Here is a 26,520-nt window from a genome sequence, read left to right as displayed (position 1 = left end):
TGCCAGGAACTGTGATTCACTATATTCTGCAGTGAATGTTTTTTTGCTTTCTCCTAAAACACTCCTAGCCTAATGCTTAAAGGGATACACTATCCTACGATGTTCGAAAAATGGCGGGAGTAAGACGCCTATGTTTCTCCCATTCCATAAAATAAGCGCAAGCGAAATAAACGCACACTATATGGTGTAGTGAAGTAAGAGTACTACAGCTGTTTTTCTATCCCCATTCTTTGCTGAAACCCAGTGTTACCTACTCAATTCGTTTACAAGTAAAATAATTTTAAACAATTGTTTTTAACACGCTACACCACTAGAGGACTCAATAGTTGCCGAAACCACCAACACCACTACCCCCCCCCCCCCCCCCAGGCAAGGCTTCCAGTTGTCGCGTCATCTAAGAAATTATATACTACAATCGCGGTTAGTCCCGCCCAGGCAATGACGTTTCTCTCTGAAGTCATTGGAGGCCTGTTATAGATTGACGTAAAGGCCATCCAATCCACATGGATGAAACGAAGCACCAACAGGATAATTCTGCAACAGGAACTAGTCAGTAAGAAAGACTGACACAGACGATGGTTGGTTCTAGGCGAGCGCTCTTGTCATGTGGGACCTGTAAGCCAATCGAGTGCGAGGGCGGACGGTGTCCAAGATCTTCCCGCCAAATACGAGCGCAAGTGAGAGAGAGCGCGTTGCTAGAGGTAGATTTAGGATACCGGGAGGTATTAGAACTGGTAGGCTGGAGAACGTGCTGTAAAAGCTGTGGAGCTTGATCTACAGATCCCTTGAGGCGTAAGCGGAGTCCCCCGGCAGCTCAGGCTGGAGGATGCCTGGGAAGGAAGCAGCAGTAGACGGTAACGGGAACTCGATAAATAAGCGAGCAAATAGCGCAGGAGGGAGGGGGGGTCATTGTATTCCTCTATACCCAAGTTTCGGATTCTGAACTACCCCCTGAAATTGGTTTGTTATAAGACTTAAACGCACCAAACTGTGCTAGCTAGTGTTGCGCATTTATGCTAGAACTACTTTACTTGAAAAAAATATCAATTATTGGGGTTCTTTTACCACGCTTCAGTATGATTTCCAATTTAATTAGGCGACTCGGTACTAGTGTTCATTTTGTTTTGAAAGGGTACTGACAATAGGCTGATTCAGTGCTTTGGTTGTACAATTATTGTTGATGTAAAGTCAACAGAATTGTATACCCAGTATAATGGTTACATTTTTTACTATATTTTTTGACACCCAGATGTGACTGTGTATGAGAGGCTTTCTTATGGAGGCTGTCCCCTTTAAGTCTGAGATAAATATACTTTGTGTGTTGTGTAAAGGGACAGCATATGTTCTAAGTTTTTAAAAATTGTGTTAGTCTTTTTAGCAAACTGCACCTGGTTAAGAATAAAGTGTATCATACAGTTTTTTATCTTACTAATTTTGAAGTATAGTGGTTTGTAGTTAAATTAGGCGATTTAAATTTTTTAACTTTTTGCATTATTCAATATTAATATTTTGTATAGGTTAAGTAAACATAGATCAAGTAACCAAAACTGAGTTATTCTTTGTAGAGTGGAGTTATCAGATAGTTTAAATATTTTACCTCTCCCTCACAAAGTAGCAATTATGTTATGTTGTAGCTAGACTGAAAGAGCATTGAATATCATTGTGTGAAGGTCACTATTTACATCAGTGCATGGGCCCTTAGTTCATTATTTTTTTTAAATCCCTCACGGCCATTTTGGTTAGAGCCTTCTTCGTTCCATCAGTTTAGAGATCTAGGAATATATTTGGTGGAGCAGTCATTCAGCCATAGTTACTGCAGTTTAGGACAGTAAATCTATTTTCTCCCCTAATCTAGAAGGAAAAATAGGGGTTTATTCACAAATCCCACCCTAACTTGCTTTTAGGTTGAGCCGCAGAGATGCACCACCGTGGTGGTGTCGTCCATAGCAGCTTTAAAAACTCCACTCTGTTAAATCATTTAAGATAGTTAGAACTTTTTAGCATTTTTCCCCTGTCAGATGATCAGTATGGGAGCACATAGAACTTGCATAAAATATGGAGTCCCAAGGGAAAAACTGCAAAATGGCAATATTTACTGATCTGTATATGCTGATTTAATATTTTTTAATAGGGCACATACTATAAAATAACTTTAAAAGTATTTGTTATGAATGTATAGTTTTTCTTTAGACATCTTTAAAAAAAAATCTGCAATCAGGGTGTCTGGGATAATGCAAGCTGTCTTATACACTCGTTTACGCTATGTTCACTACATGATCTGTCTATATTGCAAGCCATTTTTGGTTTTCGTTTCGTGTTGGGTCACTGTTCTCCCTTTAACGTTTAAAAAACAAACAAAAAGTTTTTAACTATAGTTACTATAGTTAACTGACCCAAGTCTGTCATTCTCTTTGCAGTTATGCAATCCTCTACTAAATCTAATACAAAGAAGATGGTACAAGGTAAAGACAACTTAAGTTAATCTTTAGTTCTTTAGTTAATTGCATCATTGTCTTATTTCCTAACTGTCTATATTGCAGCTCGTCTACCTTTCAAACGCCTGAATCCAGTACCCAAAGATGAAGGGTGTTTAGAAGAAAAAAAAGTAAGAATCACTAAAAACGTGTCTCCTCAAAAAATGTTGCACTCTCTCAACTCCTCTATGGAAGATATGGAAAATGACTGTGACATGGAGACAGAAACTGTGCCAATACCTAAAGCTGTAAATGGGAAAGGGCCTTTGGACAACTATATTAGGAAAGCCCCCAAAGTGAGCCATGCTCCCTCTATCACCACTATCGATTTGACAGAAGAGTCAAGTATTAGTATTTCGAATGACTGCCCGTTAAATGGGGAGTCTGAAACGCACCTAGCAAATGGGACACTTGCACTTGAGGAGAGCACACCCAATCTTCCATTAAGTGCAAAGGAGGAATGCACTGTTTCATTAGAGAATAAGACTGTTGAGAATACACATTTTTCAGAACTTAAATCAGACCAGCTGCATCAGGCTGCAGCCACCTCTACTTCTGCATCAAATTTTTCTCCTGAAAGAGTAGTCAAAGAAGACTGCAACAGTTCTGCAGATGATGACTCTGCTTCGGTCTCCTCCAGTAGTTCCCCTGTTTCACTTAGCTCTCCTGATGCACAGACTGGTTCCCAGTTCAGGAATAGAAGCAGTCCATCGACTTCCACTACCCCTACTGGCAAAGTAAGTTACTTTCTTGTATTCCTCTTGTAATATGCCTCTTAAATTTTTAAGAAGTTTTGTTTTTACTTTCATTCACAGTAAAAAAAAAAAGTGCTTAATTTATTTCTTTGTTGCTGCTGCTCTTGTACCTCATTTTATAGCTGCGTCTTTTTAAAACAAAATATGCTTACTTTTACATGTGCATTATCCAGTTTTTGCCTAATAAAAGAAAACAATTCTTAAGTTTGCAATATACATCCATTACAATTTCTGTTTTTAAGTTATTCGTATGTGTATTGCTATTGAAAGCAGTGTTTATCTGTCCCTTCCTATTCTCTTCCCTGATGGCTATAACTTTTGAAACAATGTAAGACAAGGCAGCTGATTAACAGACCTTTATTTGCTGGGGATCTCCAACCTTTCCAGTATTGTTTAAAAAGTAACAACCAAAGGTTAAGCAAATGCAACTTTTAATAGCAATTGTTTTTACAAATAACTTTAAAAGCACTGAAAGTTGTTTATGTTTATTGGAAAGTTGCTTATAGTTACATAGTTAAATTGGGTTGAAAAAAGACAATGTCCATCAAGTTCAGCCCCTCCAAATGAAAACCCAGCATCCATACACATACCCCTCCCTACTTTTAATTAAATTCTATATCCATACCTATACTAACTATAGAGCTTTTGATATTATGTCTGTCCAAAAAAAATCATCGAAGCTATTCTTAAAGGCATTAACTGAATCAGCCATCACAACATCACCCGGCAGTGCATTCCACAACCTCACTGTCCTGACTGTGAAGAACCCCCTACGTTGCTTCAAATGAAAGTTCTTTTCTTCTAGTCTAAAGAGGTGGCCTCTGGTACGGTGATCCACTTTATGGGTAAAAAGGTCCAGTGCTATTTGTCTGTAATGTCCTCTAATGTACTTGTAAAGTGTAATCATGTCCCCTCGCAAGCACCTTTTTTCCAGAGAAAACAACCCCAACCTTGACAGTCTACCCTCATAATTTAAGTCTTCCATCCCTCTAACCAATTTAGTTGCAAGTCTATGCACTCTCTCCAGCTCATTTATATCAATCTTAAGGACTGGAGTCCAAAACTTCACTGCATACTCCAGATGAGGCCTTACCAGGGACCTATAAAGAGGCATAATTATGTTTTTATGCAAGACAGAACTTTATTTGCTTTAGTAGCCACAGAATGACACTGCCCAGAATTAGACAACGCGTTATCTACAAAGATCCTTCTCATTTAAGGAAACTCCCAAGACACTGCCATTTAGTGTATAACTTGCATTTATATTATTTTTGCCAAAGTGCATAACCTTGCATTTATCAACATTGAACCTCATTTTCCAGTTTGCTGCCCAGTTTTCCAATTTAGACAAATCACTCTGCAAAGTGGCAGCATCCTGCATGGAACCTATAGTTCTGCACAATTTAGTATCATCTGCAAAAATAGAAACAGTACTTTCAATGCCCACCTCCAGGTCATTAATAAACAAGTTGAAAAGCAAGGGACCTAGTACAGAGCCCTGCAGTACTCCACTAACACTGGTCCAATTAGAAAATGTTCCATTTACAACCATTCTTTGTAGTCTATCTTTTAGCCAGTTCTCTATCCAGGTACAAATACTATGTTCCAGGCCAACATTCCTTAATTTAACCAGTAACCTTTTTGTGTGGCACTGTAAATCACATCCACTGTCATCCCAGAATCGAGGTCTCTACTTACCTTCTCATAAAAAGAAATTAAGTTAGTCTGGCAAGATCTATTACGCATAAAACCATGCTGGCACAAACTCATAGTATTATGATTTGCTATGAAGTCCAGTATCTTATCCTTTATTAACCCTTCGAAAAGCTTTCCTATCACTTCAAACTAACTGGCCTATAGTTTTGAGGCTGAGAACGGGATCCTTTTTTCAATAGAGGCACCACATTAGCAATTCGCCAGTCTCTCGGCACTATGCCAGATCTCAATGAATCCTGAAAAATTAAGTAAAGAGGTTTGGCAATCACAGAGCTAAGCTCGCTAATTACCCTGGGATGAATACCATCTGGCCCCGGACCTTTGTTAATCTTAACATGTTCTAGTCTCTTTTGAATTTCATCGTGTGAACCATGCATCATTAGTTGTATTACTAGAATTGGGAGTGTTAAGAAGGAAACCTTCACTTACTGGTTCCTCATTTGTGTGGACAGATGAAAAATGAGTTCAGAATCTGCGCTTTTATTTTGTTTTCATCAACCAGCTGACCCCACCCCTTCCTGCTTCATTTTTTTACTATTAACATATTTAAAAAATAATTTTGGATTTTTTTTACTGCTTGCTGCAATATCCTTTTCTATATCAATTTTAGCTTGCCTTATAGCTTATTTGCATGATTTATTGGCCTCCTTGTACCTTATAAATGTTTCGGCTGTACCAGCTAACTTGAAAGCCTAAAAAGCACGTCTTTTCGTACCCACCTCAACACAAACGCTTCTATTGAACCAAAAAGGTTTTGCTTTGCAACGACGTTCCTTGCTTACAAGTGGAATATACTGACAAGTATATTTATTCAGCAGCATTTTAAAGACTTCCCATTTTTGTTCTGTGTTTAACCCTGTGAAAAACATTTCCCACTTAATATGTTGCAGAGATGCCCTTATACTGTCAAAGTTTGCACGTCTGAAATTTAGTGTTTTAGTTACTCCATTATAGAATTGCTTCTGCAACAGAATCACTGTTATCACTATTCCCTAAATGCTCATCCACACAAATGTTAGAGATGAGTTCAGTATTGTTAAAGGTCCAACAGAGTTATTCCTAGTAGGTTCTTGAACGAGCTGGAATAAAAAGTTGTCATTCAGCATATTTACAAACCTACTAGCTTTTTCTGTCTTAGCAACCCCATTACCCCAGTCAATGTCTGGATAATTGAAGTCACCCATAGCAGCAACTTGACCCAGCTGTGAAGCCGCTTGTATCTGCAAGAGTAGCTGGGCTTCATACTAGACACTTATACGAGGTGGTTTATAGCATACATCAATGATAATTCTTTTTGTTACCTTTTGCCCAGTCAAAATCTCTACCCAGAGTGATTCTACACCCTCACCAGTGCCAGCTATTGTTATTTCTTTAGCGCATGGCTTTAATTCAGGCTTTACATAAACACACTCCTCCACCCTTTTTAATCCCTCTGTCCCTCCTAAAAAGGGTGTAACCATTTAAATTCACAATCCAGTCACATGTTTCATCCCACCAGGTCTCAGTGATACCAATTATATCATAATTTTTAGAGCATGCAATTAATTCTAGGTCTCCCATTTTACCTGACAAACTCCGTGCATTTGCCAGCATACAGCGGAGGTTACTACTTTTACTTTTGAAATTTGCATTTCTTAGTGGAGAATTATATGTAAAGTTAGTATTATTCTGATTTCCTTGTAACAGAGGGACCTCCTTAGCTGGTAAACTGTATGCTCCCCCATGACCCCTTACTAACCCCACTGCCCCGTCTACCCTAGCTTGCCCATAATTCTTTATCGCATGGCTTTAATTCAGGCTTTACATAAACACACTCCTCCACCCTTTTTAATCCCTCTGTCCCTCCTAAAAAGGGTGTAACCATTTAAATTCACAATCCAGTCACATGTTTCATCCCACCAGGTCTCAGTGATACCAATTATATCATAATTTTTAGAGCATGCAATTAATTCTAGGTCTCCCATTTTACCTGACAAACTCCGTGCATTTGCCAGCATACAGCGGAGGTTACTACTTTTACTTTTGAAATTTGCATTTCTTAGTGGAGAATTATATGTAAAGTTAGTATTATTCTGATTTCCTTGTAACAGAGGGACCTCCTTAGCTGGTAAACTGTATGCTCCCCCATGACCCCTTACTAACCCCACTGCCCCGTCTACCCTAGCTTGCCCATAATTCTTTATCTCACCCACCCCCCCCTTGCCTAGTTTAAACACTCCTCCAAACTCTTAGCCATTCTTTCCCTCAGCACCGCGGACCCCCTTCCATTGAGGTGCAAACCGTCACGACTGTATAGTTGTACCCCAATGAAAAATCAGCCCAGTGCTCTAGGAACCCAAACCCTTGCTTCCTGCACCAAGACTTGAGCCACGCATTTAGCTCCCTAAGCTCCCGCTGTTTTCCTAAACTTGCACGTGGCACGGGCAAAATTTCAGAAAAGATGACATTGGAAGACCTTTCCTTGATATTAGAGCCTAAATCCCTGAAATCACTCTTTATGGTCTTCCATCTACCATTTATTTTGTCATTAGTACTGATATGCACTAAGACAGCTGGGTCATGCCCAGCCCCACCCAACAATTTGTCTATCCGATCAACCACATGCCGAACCCTGGCACCAGGTAGACGGCAAACAGTTCGGTTGTAGCGATCCGGACGACAAATTACCCTATCCACTTTCCTAATAATTGAATCCCCTACAACCACAATCTGCTTAGGCCTGACTCTACTCTCCTCCCCACCACTACTATAGAAACTGATCTCCCGGCTGTTAGAGAGATCAGCCCCATCTAGAATTGCCAATCCAGAGTTCATACTCCCATCATCTTCACACAATCTGGCAAATTTGTTGCGATTTGTTTGTCTCCGGATCAGCCTCCATTTTCCTTTTGCCCACCTTAGATTTTCTAACTGTCACCCAGCTAGCTGCCTCAACATCCTGCTGCTGTTCTGTTCCCTCCAAACTATCTGACCCCGCTAGGTCCTGCTCAGTGAGCAAAAGACTCCTTTCAAGATTGTCAATCGACCGCAGTGTTGCAATTTGTTGCTCTAGTGCTCTAACTTGAGCCTCCAAAGTGGCAATTTGCTCACAACCACCACAGAGGTAAGCATTTTGGATCTCTTGTTCCAAATCTGCATACATATGGCAGACTGTGCACTGAGTCAGACCTTCAATCTTGCTAGCACTCATTATCCCAGTTACAGATCAAAACAGGAAAAAATAAAAATAAATAAAATAAAAATTAGGGTTTAGAACAAACTTTTGACCTAGTTTGAACCTCCTTTAGTTTTCAACTCCGGTGTTTATAACTCCACTTAAGCTGGCCATAGATACAAAGATCCGATCGTATGAATCATCGTACGATCGGACTTTCCCATCTCCCGACCCGCTACTAACCATTCAGATCAAAGTCTTACCAGTCAGATTAGTTAAAGAACAGATCAGCAATGTTCTGCCCCTGACAGCAATCGTACGATATCTATGTCCAACCAAAGCTGGTGACAGTCTCCCACTGAAAATCGTATGATCGGCAATACACGCAGAGATATTATCGGCAGCCGACAGAAATTTTCTAACCTGTCCGATCGACCAAACGACCGATCTCCGACGGATGAAAAATGTCGGGACTCTCCACACACGTTCCGAAAATCGTACGAATCCTCGATTCGTACAATCAGATCTTTGCGTCTATGGCCAGCTTAACAGATCACCCACTTAACTCCGGTATTTATAACTCCACTTACAGATCACCCACTTAACGAGCAAACACTTAAGAGAAGCTAACACTAGAGCAAGCTCCATTGGAGTCCCAGGGGTTCTATTTATACAGTCTGTTCAGGTGCAACTAATCAAACCCCACCCCCTCAAACGGAGGTTAAACTAACTGCAAAGAAAAGCAGGTTGTGACAAACTTGCTGTAAGCACACTAGCACACCAAACTTTGTTGTTTAGCACCCAAGACAGAAAAAAAACCTTTAAAAAAAAATAAAACCACAGTAGTTAAATATAAACCTTAATATAAAATAGCAGTTAATAAATACTTATCCTTTTCAGTTGATTTGTTTGCTGTAAGTTGCTTTATTCCAGTCAGCAGCCTGATTTATTTACTGGAGTCAAGCTATCAGACTGTTTCTGAACAGCAGTCAAGCTATCAGACCATTTATTTCAATGCACACAGTCAAGCTATCAGACTATGCTTTTAGCAACAGCAAATCACATTTTCCATGCATTCCACCACTACTGCCACGAAGTACAACACCACCTTACTCAGTCCACTTAGTTTCTTGAAATTTCACTGTCGAAATTTACCGCAACGCTTCGCCAAATATTGCAATTCACACTAAATTCTAGTCCTCATGTGCCAATTTCTGTTACCAATAGCAACAGCAAATCACATTTTCCGTGCATTCCACCACTAGTGCAACGAAATACAACACCACCTTACTCAGTCCACTTAGTTTCGTGAAATTTCACTGTCAAAATTTATCGCAATGCTTCGCCAAATATTGCAATTCACACTAAATTCTAGTCCTCATGTGCCAATTTCTGTTACCAATAGCAACAGCAAATCACATTTTCCGTGCATTCCACCACTACTGCCACGAAGTACAACACCACCTTACTCAGTCCACTTAGTTTCGTGAAATTTCACTGTCGAAATTTACCGCAACGCTTCGCCAAATATTGCAAATCGCACTAACTTCTAATTCTCAAATGCAAAGTTCTGTTATCCATAGCAACAGCAAATCACATTTTCCGTGCATTCCGCCACTAATGCCACGAAGTACAACACCACCTTACTCAGTCCACTTAGTTTCGTGAAATTTCACTGTCGAAATTTACCGGAACGATTCGCCAAAAATGGCAAATCGAACTAATTTCTTATCCTCATATGCAAAGTTCTGTTATCCATAGCAACAGCAAATCACATTTTACGTGCATTCCGCCACTAGTGCTACGAAGAACAACGCCACCTTACTCAGTCCACTTAGTTTTATGAAATTACACTGTCGAAATTTATCGCCACGCTTCGCCAAATATTGCAATTCACACTAAATTCTAGTCTTCATGTGCCAATTTCTGTTATCCATAGCAACAGCAAATCACATTTTCCGTGTATTCCACCACTAGTGCCACGAAGTACAACACCACCTTACTCAGTCCACTTAGTTTCATGAAATTTCACTGTCGAAATTTACTGCAATGCTTCGCCAAATATTGCAAATTGCACTAATTTCTAATCCTCAAATTCAAAGTTCTGTTATCCATAGCAACAGCAAATCACATTTTCCGTGTATTCCACCACTAGTGCCACGAAGTACAACACCACCTTACTCAGTCCACTTAGTTTCGTGAAATTTCACTGTCGAAATTTATCGCAACGCTTCGCCAAATATTGCAATTCACACTAAATTCTAATTCTCAAATGCAAAGTTCTGTTATCCATAGCAACAGCAAATCATGCTTTTCGTGCATTCCACCACTAGTGCCACGAAGTACAACACCACCTTACTCAGTCCACTTAGTTTCGTGAAATTTCACTGTCGAAATTTATCGCAACGCTTCGCCAAATATTGCAATTCACACTAAATTCTACTCCTCATGTGCCAATTTCTGTTACCCATAGCAACAGCAAATCAAATTTTCCGTGCATTCCATCACTAGTGCCACGAAGTACAACACCAGCTTACTCAGTCGACTTAGTTTGGAGAAAATTCTCTGTCGAAATTTACCGCAACACCAAATATTGCAAATCGCACTAATTTCTAATTCTCAAATGCAAAGTTCTGTTATCCATAGCAACAGCAAATCACATTTTCCGTGCATTCCGTCACTAGTGCCACGAAGTACAACACCACCTTACTCAGTCCACTTAATTTCGTGAAATTTCACTGTCGAAATTTACCGCAACGCTTCACCAAATATTGCAAGTCGCACTAATTTCTAGTCCTGATATGCAAAGTTCTGTTACCCGTAGCAACAGCAAAACATATTTCCAGTGCATTCCACCACTAGTGCCATGAAGTACAACACAAACTTACTCACTATATTAAAATACTAAAAATATTAACATGGCTTGTTAACAGTGAAAATATTATTTTCTGATGAAGATTTAATGACATATACATTTATCTGTGGTATATGCTTTGAAATCGATTTAACACAATTGATGATTATTAACCTTATATATGGTTTGCCTGTGGAATAAAGCACAATTCAAGAAATTTCCTCATGAAATTTGAGCAAAATGCTTGTATTTTATTTGTACTGTGGTATTATAATGTTAGTATTTTTTTTTTGTAATTATAGTTTTTTTTTTGCGTATATTTTTTCTTAAATAACGTTCGGAAAATCCTTTTCTTGTATGCCCAAACTGTCAGTGCAGACATCAGTGTTTTGTCTTTATTCACATCTAGAGGCAGGACAGAAAATTGATTTCTCCATGTCTCTCCCTCTGGTTATATCAGCTGGTTCCACCTTCTCCTCTCAGTTCTATTGGGAAGCTGGAAGGCCAAGAGACAATAGGTAGAGTATATAGCGAGAAGAGGTCCCAATGCCCATACTAAAATCCGCCTGGGTGGGACTAACTGCACTGACAACTAAAAAATGATTTTCCAGGGAGTCCAAAATCCGCTTTTCTCTAAAGGCCCTCCTGTCAGTGCAGACGCCAGGGGACGTACAAAAGCTGTCCCTCTGTAAGGGTGGGTATACCTGAACAGTGCGAAGCGTAATTTACATAATTATGCTACGGCAGCCTGTAAAACTTTTCGCCAAACATGGCAGACTGTGAAGCAAAAACATTTAACTTGTAAAACTTAAGGAAAGTATTTGGTGAGGCCCAGTTTGCTGCTCTGTAGATTTGCTCTGCTGTTGCCATGTTTTGCAGCGCCCAGGAAGTACTTTGTGCTCTAGTGGAATGAGCCTTCACTACGAATGGTCTGGACCTTTTTTTTTTTTTATGGTCGTAGGCCATATTAATGGTCTCTACCAACCAACATGCAATAGTTCTCTTAGAAATAACTCTACCCTTGTGTGTAAAGGAGTAGGAGAAAAAAAGATTGTCAGAGCGGCGGTAGGCCACTTATCGCTTTAGGTAAAAAGCTCTAACTACATCCAATTTGTGTATTAGTTTTTCTTTTGCATTTGTCGGTGTTGGGCAAAATGATGGTAAAATAATGTCTTGGTTCATATGAAGTTCTGACACCACTTTAGGGAGGAACCCAGAAATGGTTCTGAGTACAGCCTTTTCCTGGTGGATGGTGAGCCATGGTTGCTTAAAGGAGAGGGTGGCAATCTCTAACACTAATTTGCTTGTTATAGCTATGAGGAAAGTTACCTTGAGAGATTGCCATTTGAGGTTGCATGTCGGGAGTGGATCAAATGGGGGCTGTTGCAAGGCAGCTAACACTAGTGGCCAATCCCAGGTTGGTAATGGTTCTCTCTCAGGGGTGGTCTCTTACAGGCCAACCCCTTGAAGAATTGTTGGATTGCAGTGTCGTCTGCCCAGTGAGTGTGAGAGTCGAAAGGCGGAGACCTGGGTCTTCCGCATCTGTAGACTGTCATTTTTGGAAACCTTCAGTGAGAAATTTTATTACAGAATGGTTGGTTGCAGTCTGCAAATGTATGTGGTGTAGGTCACACCAGGTAAGAAAGGTGCGCCACTCTGTAGTATGCTTTACCCATGGGCGACTTACGTGCCTGAAGTAATATATCTGTTGCGTTCTGCGAAAAACCTGTGTTGGGTCCACCAGCTGGCCTCGAGAGCCAGGCTGTCAAATGGAGCATGGGTAGATTTGGATGATTGAGGGGGCCCTGAGAAGGTTGGGTCTCTGAGGTAGTCACCAGGGTCTTGCTACTGATAACTGAATGAAGTCTGTTTACGATACTCTGTTGGGCCAGTCTGGTGCTATTAGGATCGTGCTGGTGCTGCTGAATTTCATCTTTCTGATTATTCTGGGTAGTTTGGGGAGTGGAGGGAATGCATATACCATCTTTAAGTTCCAAGGCGGGACAAGCATATCTATGAACACTGCCTTGAGGTCCTTCATCTTTGCGCAATAGCGTGGGACCTTGCAATTGAGTTTGGACGCTAGCATTTCCACCTCTGGCATTCCCCCACTTGCGCCTTACTTGTAGGAACACTTTGTTGTTTAACGACCATTCTTCTTAGTCAATCTGCTTAAGTTGTCCGCTTGCCAGTTCTGTACTCCAGCGATGGATATTGCCGGTACCATCTGCTCCACCCACCTGAGGATTCGGGACAGTTCCTTCATGGCCAATTTACTATGTGTCCCTCCGTGCTTGTTGATATATGCCACGGCTGTGGTATTGTCCGATTGCACTCTGATTTTATGGGTTCTCAACAACGTGGACCATCCCTCCAGCGCCAGGGCGATTGCCCTGAGTTCTTAGATATTAATGGGTAATATGTAGGGATGCACCGAATCCACTATTTTGGATTCGGCCGAACCTCCGAATCCTTCGCAAAAGATTCGGCCGAATACCAAACCGAATCCTAATTTGCATATGCAAATTAGGGGTGGGAAGGGGAACATTTTTTTACTTTGTTTTGTGACAAAAAGTCACGCGATTTCCCTCCCCGCCCCTAATTATGTAAATACGGATTTGGTTCAGCTGCGCAGAAGGATTCGGTTGAATCCGAATCCTGCTGAAAAAGGCCGAATCGCAACCAAGTAATATGCTCTCCTCTGGGGACCATAGTCCCTGTAGTGTGTGGTTTACTGCGATTACTGTCTGGACTAATTGCATTTTGAATTATTGGTTGGCTGCTATTGGGTTGAGCGGTTTCAGGTTGAGTACTGGCCTGAATCTTCCCTCTTTTTTCGCACCAGGAAGAGGTTTAAGTAAAAACCGTTTAATCTTTGAGTGTCTGGGACTTTTTTTATGGGATCTACTCTCGACACCTGGCCCCCATCAGGAGATCTGCCTTGATGGTTTAATAAGGCCCCGAACACATATGCGGTTTTTGGCGGGGGTGGGATGAAACGTCAGTGGCTCTCAGCAAAGTCCCGGATGCATTTGCAGGCAAAGCTACTGTGACATACCCATGACCACCACATTGAAAAAGGAAGCAAAATAACAAACACTACTGTTTTTCCAGTTTCCTAAAAGGCACTGCCAGGAAGCTTTGGTGAAAGTCCTCCAGAGCTGGCAAAGTCGTCATGGCGACTGAACTTTCCATACCCGGATATTTGTGTGTGCATTGCTGGCGAGTCCACCGAGGAGCCGTGGGGAGAGCAGTCCAGGCTTGTAACAGCGACAGAGGCAGTTGTTATGCGGCTGTCAGTCCAATCACAAGGACATGTCGCGGTCTACCAGGAACATTAATGGGATCTACTGGTAGACCGTGATTGACATCCTGGGCACCGCTGGTGTAGGGGGTGAAGTTGCTAGTAATTTATTAGCTTGGAGGTAGTGTCTCATTCGTAGGTATGTACTGTATATAGTTGGTTGTTGGGGAGCCCATAATTGCTTTGGATTGTTGTGAAGGTTTTAATGCCTTCTTGGTTGTATAGGTCCCCCATTCTTTGTAATCCTGCTTGAGTCCACGTGGTCAGGGTTAAGTCCTGTATAGCCCCTTCTAATGTTATTAATGGGGCTAAGACCTCTGGGAACTGGACCAGAGTTGCTGTTGATTTTGTGGTTTGCGATACTTGTAGTGTTGCTTTCATTGGTAGTGGCAGTGGGTCCTTGCTTGACTGTGGTCTTTTGTCTTGTGACCATAAATGTGTTGTTATGGCTTGTTTAGTTTGATTTTTGTAAATCCAGTGTTCTAGGTCCACCTAGCTTTTTGTGTTTGGGAGAAGTTGCCAGTCTGCTAGTTGGCTCAACAGTGTTGCTCTGTAGTAGTTTTGGGCACGCCAGGCCCACTTTTTTCTTGTTTGTATACATAATGTCTTTAGCGATCCTTGGCTTAATTGGGCCCCAGATGAATGAAATGAGGAGTCTCAGCAGTGGTTGGAAGAAGGCATTTCCTAATAGTATTGGGAGTGCTTGGAGCTTATATAATATCTTGGGGAGCATCAGCATTTTTATTGCATTTATCCTTTCTAGCCAGGACACAAAGGTAGTTTTCCAGGCTTGCAGTTCATTCAGTCTTGCAATATTGATGCAAAATTCTGTTGGTATGGAGCAGGGATCCCCAACCTTTTTCAACATTTCATTCAAATGTAAGAAGGGTTGGGGAGCAACATAAGCATGAAAATAGTTCCCGAAGATGCCAATGAAGGGCTGTGAACTATGTGAACTGGCAGTTTACAGAAAGCTCTATTTGGCAAAACTACAGTTTTTTATGCAACCAAAAGTTTCCTCCAAGCCTGGAATTAAAAAATAAGCACCTGCTTTGAAGCCACTAGGAGCAACATCCAAGGGGTTGGGGAGCAACATATTGCTCACAAGCTACTGGCTGGGGATCACTGGTATAGAGCATTGGGGTTAGCTGTGATGTTGATTCCTAGATACTTAATCAGGCATGTTTCAGGGGCTGCTGCCACCTGAGACAGCAGCCCCGATGCCGCCCCCTCCCCACTCGGTGCTTCTAACTTCTATTGTCGGAGCGGGTGGAGGAGGGGGCGCATAGCTATTGCAGAGAGCGCTATTGCGCTTGCTGCACTAGAAGAGCTGAATTTCCGTTTTAAAAAATGGAAATTCGGCTCTTAAAGTTACCAGAGGTGGCTTTTTGCTGCCCCTGGTAACTGGCCGCTCTGTGCCGCCTGAGGCAAAATTCTCACCTTGCCTCATGGCTGGAGTGGCCCTGTACTTAATAGAGGTATCTTGCCAGTCCATGTTGTAGTCTCCTTTCAATCTCTGCAGTTCAGTATGCGCCATGTGGATGGGGAGTGCCTGGGTTTTGGACATAATGAGCTTATAGTGGGATAGTCTTTTGAAGTTGAATAGTATGTAGTGCCGTACATGGGTTTGTAAGGATTAGGTGAACAGAAAAGTAGCCAAACAACACAAGCTGGTGTAGCGGGGATCTCCCCTGCGCGTTTATTAAGTCAAGTGATGTAACGTTTCGGGGGCGTGCCCCTTCATCAGACATGTCTGATGAAGGGGCACGCCCCCGAAACGTTGCATCACTTGACTTAATAAACGCGCAGGGGAGATCCCCGCTACACCAGCTTGTGTTGTTCGGCTACTTTTCTGTTCAGATAAGATTGGGAGAGGTGCCGACCCCTCCAGCCAACACCAGGCATCGACTACCAGGAGAGACTTTGGGGAAACTAGGTAAAAATATTTGCTATTTGTAAGGATTAGGGCCACATCATCGGAAAATAGCTGAATGTTGTATTCAGTAGGTCCAATTTTGAGGCCTTGTATATGTTGGGCTTGCCGTGTTTGTTGGCCTAGGGCAGGGTTCCCCAACCTTTAGAATCCGTGAGCAACATTCAGACCTAAAAGGAGTTGGGGAGAAACGCAAGCATAAAAAAATGTTCCTGGGGTGCCAAAAAAGGGCTGTGATTGGCCATTTAGTAGCCCCTATGTGGATTGTCAACCTAAATTGAGGCTCTGTTTGGCAGTGCACCTGGTCTTTATGCAACCAAAACTTGCCACCAAGCCTGGAATACAAAAATAAGCACCTGCTTTGAGGCCAGTTGCTTCTTTAGGGCTGCATGTGCTGTATTGTCCATAGCTTAGGTATGGCTTTGAAATTTGAGTAGCTGGTTCTGACATCTCTGGAGGACTAGGATGTTGAATTCCTCTTTAAATTTAGATAATTGTGTTGCGTGGTGGGAGAAGGAGAACTGTAGGTTTCTTGTTCTAGTTCATTGATGTGGAGTAGTAGTTGTTTCTGCTTGGCCTTAGCTTAGTTGTAGCTATGCTTATGAGTTGCCCTTTGACAGTCACCTTATATGCACAACTCAGGGAGAAATTGCTTATTCCTTGGGTGTGTTTTTTTATCAAGTAGTGGTCAATTTCTTTGGGGATTTGGTCAGTTAGTGTGGGGTCATTTAGGAGTGAGTTGTTTAATCTGCAAGTTGTCCTGGTGGAAAATTGATGTTTTTCTTCTAGAGTGAAATTTACTGCTGAGTGATGTGTCCAGGTTGCAGATTTGATGGAGCTGTGTGTTATTTGGTTTAATGTCTGAGGTTGTACTAAGGATAAGTCTATTCTTGTGTGTTATTTATGGTGTGGAGAGTAATAAGTATAGTCCTTTATAATATGGTTTTGGACTCTCCAGACATCATATAGATTGTGCTGAGTCAGTAATCTTGTTCCTAGCCTCTTTGATAACTTTGCATCTGTACACTTTGGGTAGGTTGGAAGCCTGGGGGGTCCTGTCCATTTCAGGGTCTAGTATAGTGTTGAAATCTCCTCCAATTACTAGTGTACCTTGCTGTATGGGTGATAGTTTTTCTAGTAATTGTCTAAAGAATTAGGTTTGGCTGTTGTTGGGAGCATAGAGGTTGACCAGCGTATATTGTTGTTGGTTTATGGTACATATTATTGCAAGGCATCTATCTTTGGGATCTGCCAGTTGCATTGTACTTTGTATATTCAAGTTAGGTTTTGCCAGTATTGTTATGCCTCTATTCTTGTTAGAGGCTATAGCTGCTGCAATCATTCTGTAATGTTTATTTTTCACAGTTACAGTATCTGGTCCTTGTGATGTGTTGTGATGATTTTGTGTTTCTTGCCATTGTATTATTAGTTTCATTGGGTAGCCCCATTTATATAGTACTCCATGGGCTTGCAGGGCTTGTGTTATTGAGTTCACGCTGCTTTGCAAGCGTGGTTGGAGAGAGGTCTGCAAAGATTTGTATTTTCTCATAAGGTTGGGGGAGAGATTTCTGTTTCCTCATGAATTGCAGCAATTCTTCTTTAGTGTGGTAGAAGTGAATTCTCAGTATGACATATTTGGTGCGGTTTTTGGCTTAGGGAGTCTATGGATCCTGTCAATAAGGAGGTGATCTGCAAGTCTTTCTAGCAGTGCTGACAGTATGAAGTTTTGTGCGTATTGGCAGAGCAGTAGCTGTGTAATGTCCTCTGGTACTCCTCTCAGACTGATATTATTCCTTCTGGAGCGATCCTCCAGATCCCCTATTTTGAATTGCAATGCTGAGATAAGGGAGTCTTGTGCATCTACTTGGTCTATTGTTCTCTATGTGGTCCGTGCATGTTGCTAAGGCCTGTATGTCTGCCTTTAACTCACATACGGTAGTTTTGGAGTCCGTTATATCCACTCTAAGCTGTGCCAGCATTGTTTTGAGGTGCGAGCACTGCAGTTTGTTTCTTACAATTATCTGCATTCGGCTCTGTGTCCGAATAAGGAATCCCCGGTAAATTTAAAGCAGTCTCAACTTTGAGACTGCATCACCCGACCAGTGTTGGAGCCAAAGGGCGCACCTCGCTACCGCGGTGTTGGCTGCTGTTTTAGCTGCTAGTTTGAACACTTCGATAGCTGCGTCAGCTAAGAAAATTAATGTGGTGGTTAGCCTTTGTACTTCTGTGTGGAATTGTTGTTGAGATGATGGTGGCTGGCATGCCAGTTCTTGTGCCCAGGTTTTTGCCGTTCCGGCTAAACCTGCTGATACCGCTGCTGGGCAAAGTATTGCTGCTGCTCTTCAAAGTTGACTCCATGTGTCAGTCCAATGGGTCTTTGAATGCTGCTTCCTCTGCAGGCAATGCAGTCTGCCTGGATAGCCGGGCAACTACAGAGTCCGCCCTGAGTGCTTTATCCCATTTTTTTTGATGGTCCTCTGGCACCGGGTAGGTTTTGAAAAAGTGAGGGCAATGAAGCCTGAAATCAGGCTGAGACCATTCAGTTTCAATTGTAATATCCGCTTTTGATAAAGCTACTGTTTCATATCTTATCTCTAGAGTTTTAGCATTTCTCTGAGTAATTTTTTTGGCTACCTCAGGATTTGCTGAGGAAGAGTTATCATTCTCTGAGTCAGTATCCGACAATTAGAGTCTGAAGCTAATCCTTCTTCTGACTCAGAGAAGGCAGGCTGTGGAATTGGTGCTTTTCACTTTTTGTTGTATTGCGTGTTTGTTTGAGTTGAACCGTATTCATTATACATTAAAAACATTCCCTCACTTGGTTAGGTACTGGTGCAGAACCTGAGGCTACAGCTGAGTTCTGACCCCAAGGTAAGGGAATGGGGTTATCTACTATGCTCTGTGGAGGAGTATGCAAAATAGGAGTATTTGGAATGGCTATTGTGGGTGTAGTGGAAATTGAGCCAGGTCCCTCTGATATCTGAGGCTGGGCGGGTTGTGGTAATAGTACAGGTGCCTCCAGCATCTTCTCAATGTTTGTGTGGTGTTGTGTGCAATCGGAACAGTAGTTTCTCTCTGATTTCCAGAGAAAATGTTTAAATTTTTTACATTTAGGTAATTTTTCAATTCTTTTTGTCTTTTTAGTTGATTGTAAATCATCTCTGAGTTCCTCAAGGGAGTCAGTTTTTTTTCATGGTGAAGTTAGGTATGGTAAAAACTAGTAGGGTATAGGGTATGCAATTAGTGTGGTATACATAGGTTAACAGGATCACATTCAAAGCGCCCTTGAGTCAAATGCGTGTATTGTGGTAATAATGACACACTCTCAGACTGTAGTGATGTCACCTATACTGACACTGGTCCCAGTAACTGCGCAGTCATGCCTGGGAAAGTGTGTCCCGTCTTGAAGCTCCGGCAAAGTGCGCAGTTACAGCCTTGTCAGCTCAAGAGCGGACTGTGGAGGCGACCGCTAATGACTTTGGCACACCAAGAGTTAGGAATAGGCGTGGAGATACGGCGCGAATCGTCACCTAGCAAATGGATGGTTCTTTTGGGTGCAAAGTGGAAGTTCAGTCTTTGTAAGCTATAGCTGCACCTGATGGTTACCAATTACCATAGTCAATAGTTACCCCAGACTGTGACTCCTCTGCTTGAAAACAGAATGGCTGGCTAAGGTTGTGATATAAGTCAGTGGCTAGCTAAGTGTGAAGCAGCTCTGCATGCCCCATGCTCACTTAAGCTCAGAACAGCTCTGTGTTCAGTTAGAGCCCCATCATTTCTGACCCTAAAGCAACAGCTCTGTGTGTTGTCTGGGAAATATGACGTACAGCTCGGTGTGTCTTTCAGGAGACGTATTCAAGGATTCCCTTGTGGTACAATTGCACCTAAGGACAGCTCTGTGTCCCTTTTGTGCCGCTGTGTTTTAGCATATTCCTGTAGAGTTGGATTAGAGTATGTAAGAAATAAAAGAAAATTATAAATAAACAAAAAGAAGAATTGCTATCTGTTCTTCATTCACCTCCGAGGCAGGACAAAGAACTGAGAGGAAAAGGTGGAGCCAGCTGATATAATCAATCCAAAGGTGAATTGAAGACAAACCCCTGACATCTTCACTGACAGGTGGGCCGCTAGAGAAATACTGAATACTTTATTAAACTATATCTAGATTTGCATTTACAGTAAATGATATTTTTTTGTATTTCTAACAATATTTATCTACACTTTCTATGAAGCATTTTATTAAAATGTACTATTATAAAATAAAGGATTATAGTTAAAATATTTAATTTATTAAAGTTAACTTGGTGTTGCCCCCATTTGCCTCCTTTATTATCTACTTTTGTCGACTAACTGTCAAGACATTTTTGAATTTTACCAAGTAGTCTTTGTAGTTATTGTTTACTACATAACTTGTTCAGCAACGTATGGGTATTTTGAGCTTACTGTGTTTAGGACAAGGGCACACCATCTTGCATACTGGATGTCCCACTTCTCTCCACTGGAGAGAAGGGTCCGTCCTTTATATTATGTAATCATGTTTAGGCTCCATAGGCTCATCTGTGCAAGAATGGTGGGCCGCAGTTTCTGACTGATTTCCTTGCACTATGGAGTCTAAACTTCTCTTTTCACCTTGTTATTCTGATGCATTTTGCATCATTGAGCAGAACAATAAGAAGCTGGCCATACCATATGTCATGCCTCTCAACTGTCCCATTTTTTGTGGGTCAGTCCGGATTTTGACAGCTAAGCCCACAGTCCCAGATTCTTATTAAAATGTCCCACATTGATCTCTTGCACAGATGCCAGAAATTTCACCGATCTAAGTGGAGTGAGTAAGGTGATGATGTACTTCATAGCACTAGTGGTGGAATGCATGGGAAATATGTTTTGCTGTTGCTATGGGTAACAAAAACTTGCATTTGAGGAGAAATTAGTGTCACTTGCAATATTTGGCGCATCATTGCGGAAAATTTCGACAGTGAAATTTCACCAAACTAAGTGGACTGAGTAAGGTGTTGTTGTACTTCGTGGCACTAGTGGTGGAATGCACGAAAAGCATGATTTGCTGTTGCTATGGATAACAGAACATTGCATATGAGGATTAGAAATTAGTGCGATTTTCAATATTTGGCGAAGCGTTGCGATAAATTTCGACAGTGAAATTTCTCCAAACTAAGTGGACTGAGTAAGGTGGTGTTGTACTTCATGGCACTAGTGGCGGAATGCACGGAAAATGTGATTTGCTGTTGCTATGGATAACAGAACTTTGCATATGAGGATTAGAAATTAGTGCGAAATGCAATACTTGGCGAAGCATTGCGATAAATTTCGACAGTGAAATTTCACCAAACTAAGTGGACTGAGTAAGGTATTGTTGTACTTCGTGGCATTAGTGGCAGAATGCACGAAAAATGTGATTTGCTGTTGCTATGGATAACAGAACATTGCATATGAGGATTAGAAATTAGTGCGATTTTCAATATTTGGCGAAGCGTTGCGGTAAATTCCGACAGTAAAATTTCACGAAACTAAGTGGACTGAGTAAGGTGGTGTTGTACTTTGTGGCAGTAGTGGTGGAATGCACGGAAAATGTGATTTGCTGTTTCTATGGATAACAGAACTTTGCATATGAGGATTAGAAATTAGTGCGAATTGCAATATTTGGTGAAGCATTGCGATAAATTTCGACAGTGAAATTTCTCCAAACTAAGTGGACTGAGCAAGGTGGTGTTGTACTTCGTGGCACTAGTGGTGGAATGCACGGAAAATGTGATTTGCTGTTGCTCTGGGTAACAGAAATCGGCACATGAGGACTAGAATTTAGTGTGAATTGGAATATTTGGCGAAGTATGGCGAAAAATTTAGACAGTGAAATTTCACGAAACTAAGTGGACTGAGTAAGGTGGTGTTGTACTTCGTGGCAGTAGTGGTGGAATGCACGGAAAATGTGATTTGCTGTTGCTATGGGTAACAGAAATCGGCACATGAGGACTAGAAATTAGTGCGATTTGCAATATTTGGCGAAGCGTTGCGGTAAATTTCGACAGTGAAATTTCACGAAACTAAGTGGACTGAGTAAGGTGGTGTTGTACTTCGTGGCATTAGTGGTGGAATGCACGGAAAATGTGATTTGCTGTTGCTAAAAGCATAGTCTGATAGCTTGACTGTGTGCATTGAAATAAATGGTCTGATAGCTTGACTGCTGTTCAGAAACAGTCTGATAGCTTGACTCCAGTATTTATTTTTACATTTTTTTATTTTGGTGTTGATTTGCCCTTTAAAGTGATACACTGGACTAATATGGTTTTATTAATGTATGACCCATACTATGAGAGAGTAATGGTAGTAAAGGGCATCCAGGTTATTGGTACATGTATGGCCAGTTTAATGGAAACTAAAGCAACCATTAAAGGAATTGTTCAGTGTAAAAATAAAAACTGGGTAAATAGGCTGTGCAAAATAAAAAATGTTTCTAATATAGTTAGTTAGCCAAAAATGTAATGTATAAAGGCTGGAGTGATTTGATGTATAACAAGTCAGTCAGAGCACTACTTTTCAGCTCTCTTGGTTTACACTGACTGGTTGCCCTGGTTACCAGGCAGTAACCAATCAGAGACTTGAGGGGGGGCCACATGGGTCATTTCTGTTGCTCTTGAATCTGAGCTGAATGCTGAGGGTCAATTGCAAACTCACTGAACAGAAATGTACCATGTGGCCCCCCTTCAAGTCGCTGACTAACTCAGAATTATAGAGCTGAAAAGCAGGAAGTTGGATTCTGGCTGTTTTATTAGACATCTGTTCACTCCAGCCTTTATATATTACATTTTTGGCTAACTAACTATATTAGAAACATTTTTTATTTTGTACAGCCTATCTATTTACACAGTTTTTATTTTCACACTGAACTATTCCTTTAACAAATATCCTATATATCATTAAATAATTGAGTCTATATGTGTAATGATGTCCATTATGAGTAAATCATTTTTACAGATGACTCCCTCATATGGTGGCTTTTTTTAATTTATTTTTGTTTGCAGTTTGCAGTGTAATGGGTGGGTAAGAATAAGTACAAAAGTTTGTGTTGTGCACAAACCTATTACTGTTGCATGTTCTATGCTTCTCACTGTTACCTAAGTAACTCAAGTTATTGTCACACAACATAGTTTCTCAGTTGGTTTATTTCTGCCAGCAAAGAGATGCATCAAAACCACAAATTAAATATGGAAACCACCTGTTACTGTTTAACTGTCAATTTTCAGCCCAAATAATGCTGTTGCAAGCGGTTTGAAATATTAGCCTTTACCAACTAAACTTATCGGGGATTGGCATGGTCTCTATTGTGCAATACACCTTAATACATGCTAAGGACACTAAAACTTTCTTAGTGTATATTGTTTTGTACAGTTGGAAAGAATACACTGGCTTTATTTTGTTGTGTGCTCGGGCAGTAATTTAGCCGTAATTATGCATATTTCCACTAATCCTTTAGGCTGGTGGCACACAGGGACTGTTCGTTGTCTTTTGTCCTCCTCTGTTTTCTATGCAGGCAAAGGAAAACTTATCAAATTTCTTCTGGACCTACTTGCAAGTGCACTGACAGGCTCGGCTTGGGCCTGTGAATGTAGCCCACGGAGCACATTTTGGCAGAAAAATCCATTGCGCTGTGCAGGTGAAGAAAATCTGATGAACAGCCCTATGTGCCACTAACCTTTTGTCTAAGCTTCCAATCTGTGGGTTATACCAGAAATGCACCCCCTGCCAAATTTGAAAAAGCAGGTTTCATTGCAACAAAAAGCTTGAACCTCCTCAACTAAGCAACACAAGTCTTATTTCAGATCATCCTAACATAGAAACAGTGTATTCTGCATCTGAATTATCAGCCCTCTAGTATGAGCTGCTGTGACAAATGTAGCCTCAAATTCTGACTATAAAGCTTAGCTTTCCAACAGCAACCCAGAGCATTCCGATTGTGTGCAGTGCCACTGGCATGTAGAAGAAGTAACAATCTTTATGCCTTACTGTTCTAGGGCTACAACCATAAAGCAGATTGCAGGGACCTATGATAGAGTGTTGGATTATGACCTGCCATGTCTTCAGTAGACATTTTGGGAACAGAATTTCATAGTTTGGAACACTTCACTGAGTAATAATACACATTTAATTCATTACAAAAATTACTCAGTCTTTAAATGTCTGAGAATTGTTTCTGTACAGCTTTAGAAAAATGTAGGTTTTAGAAATAAACTCCTTTCGTTTTCACACTCAAGCTTCCAATAAGCTTTGTCTTGTAATATTGTAATGTCTGAATATGGCAATTTAAATTCATTTAGTGATAATGATGCATTCCAGATTTTAACTGGATTGCATCAATATTTCTTGATAAACCAACTAGGTAAATAAGCTCTACATCTGTCCTCAAGCCTACTGAATTTTCTATCACCCATATGTCACTTCTGAAACAGACCTGGGTGTATAACTCTTGGCTACTATGGAGTTAATTGATAAAGGGATTGGAAGGTGTGAATAATTTTACAATAAAATTAATGCAGAAACAAGCTTCAAATTCTACTTTGTCCATTCTACCCCCTTACATTGCGGGTAGAATGGACAACAGGAAGAGTGCGGCTCGAACACGATGTGCGTGTTGTCCGAACCCAAGCAACAGTCAGATGAACGCGCGGCTATCTGGTTGGCCCCATGTTACTACTGAGCAGATCTGCTTCTCACAGAATGTCAAAAATACTCAGCCAGAGCCTTCAGCCTGTGTGCCCATAGGCTGCCACCGCTCCCTTGCTGTGTTTCATGTTTGAAGTTGTGTTTTCCTAAACTTGAAGCCTGAGATGGCAAGTGCAGTTTAGCAACCATGCAGGGGTTTGACTGATAGAATAGATGATGAATAAGAGAAGGCCTGAATAGATACATAAATGAAAAAAAAAGTAACCTTGCACTAGTTTTTGTCATGCATAAATAAAGCATTACTTTGTAGTTTTGAAATATATCTGGTTAAGATTATCAATATGACTTGCTGCCTTGCATAAGTGTGTGTAACTCTTTATGTAGAAGTGTGCAGGTATGTAAAATTTATATTCTGAAAACTTTCTCCACATTTATAGGTAACTGCAAATAAGACTTCTGCAGACAAGAATAAAACCAAAGTAAGTTTTAATTTTATAGTTACATTAGTAACAGTTACATTAATTTGGGTTGAAAGATGCAGACCTATGCATACCCTCAAACATTAAAACTGTTACACAAACACGGGGAGGCACATTTATCAAAGGTCGAATTTCGAGTTCATGTGAGATTTTAAAAACTCCCATGAACTCAAAATTTGAGGAATCGAAATTTATTTAAAAAAAAATCATATTTTCCAAATTTAGGTGAATAGGATTGACCTCAAAACTCAAGTTTTATAAACTCTATTCAAGTTTTTTTTTTTTCTCCGAATGTCCGGAATCAATGTCAGATTGTTCCTAGGACGTCTTCCATTGACTAAAACTGTTTTTGGTGTTGAATAGTCTAATTGAGTTCTTAAAGCGTCAGTGACAAAATTAGATTCAAGGTTTTTTTGGGTTTTTTTTTTTCAATTAGAATTTCAAGATTTAACTATTCCCTAGACGAATTTCAGTATTGGCCATAATAAAACAAAACTCGAAAATTCGAAATTCAAATTTTCTCTGCCGTCTCAAAGGGGACACAGGGAACGATGGGGTTAAGCTCCATCCTCCGGAGGAAGGACACTTGAATTATTTAAATTGAGTGGGCGTGCCAGAGCAGGCTTAACCCCTCTCACTGAACACAGTATTCAGTTTTTCAAGTGTCCTGCTACCGGGAGGACGGACACCCATAGCATGGATGGATTCTTCGGTCAGTTTTTGTCTGACACCCGGGGTGATACAGTAAACAGGGCTACCTGCTTTTACATTGGTTAACCCCCTACGAGGACTTATCCCACCGGGGTCACTTCCCTAGCCCTAAGGCTATAACCAACCACCCAGATGATTTCCTGCACTGTTATTAATTGCAGACGGTCTGGCCGGTGTGAGGGGTAAGTGGCTCATTTACCTATGGGTTCTGGCCTTGGGGGGCACCCTATTGCTGCCACTTGCCCTTATTTCCTTCTGCCCCAATACCCCCGCCAGGCGACAGAGACGCGACTCAACCCGACTCAAGAGTTTTATAAACTCTATTCAAGTTTTTTTTTTTTCTCCGAATGTCCGGAATCAATGTCAGATTGTTCCTAGGACGTCTTCCATTGACTAAAACTGTTTTTGGTGTTGAATAGTCTAATTGAGTTCTTAAAGCGTCAGTGACAAAATTAGATTCA

General features: G+C 41.0%; 1 protein-coding gene across 1 annotated transcript in view; it reads left to right on the top strand.

The window, feature by feature from the left end:
- The first annotated feature begins 826 nt into the window (after window positions 1–826).
- Window positions 827–26,520, top strand: part of chaf1a.L (chromatin assembly factor 1 subunit A L homeolog) — a 51,658-nt gene continuing 25,964 nt past the window's right edge. Inside the window, 4 exon segments of the mRNA NM_001088627.1 lie at window positions 827–854; window positions 2,418–2,462; window positions 2,541–3,211; window positions 25,307–25,348. Of these exon segments, the coding sequence (NP_001082096.1) occupies window positions 827–854; window positions 2,418–2,462; window positions 2,541–3,211; window positions 25,307–25,348 (786 nt within the window).

Source organism: Xenopus laevis, chromosome 1L (assembly GCF_017654675.1).
Source record: "Xenopus laevis strain J_2021 chromosome 1L, Xenopus_laevis_v10.1, whole genome shotgun sequence".
Lineage (NCBI taxonomy): Eukaryota > Metazoa > Chordata > Amphibia > Anura > Pipidae > Xenopus > Xenopus laevis.
The sequence above is the reverse complement of the archived record's forward strand: the minus strand, read 5'-3'. Positions and strand labels throughout refer to the sequence as shown.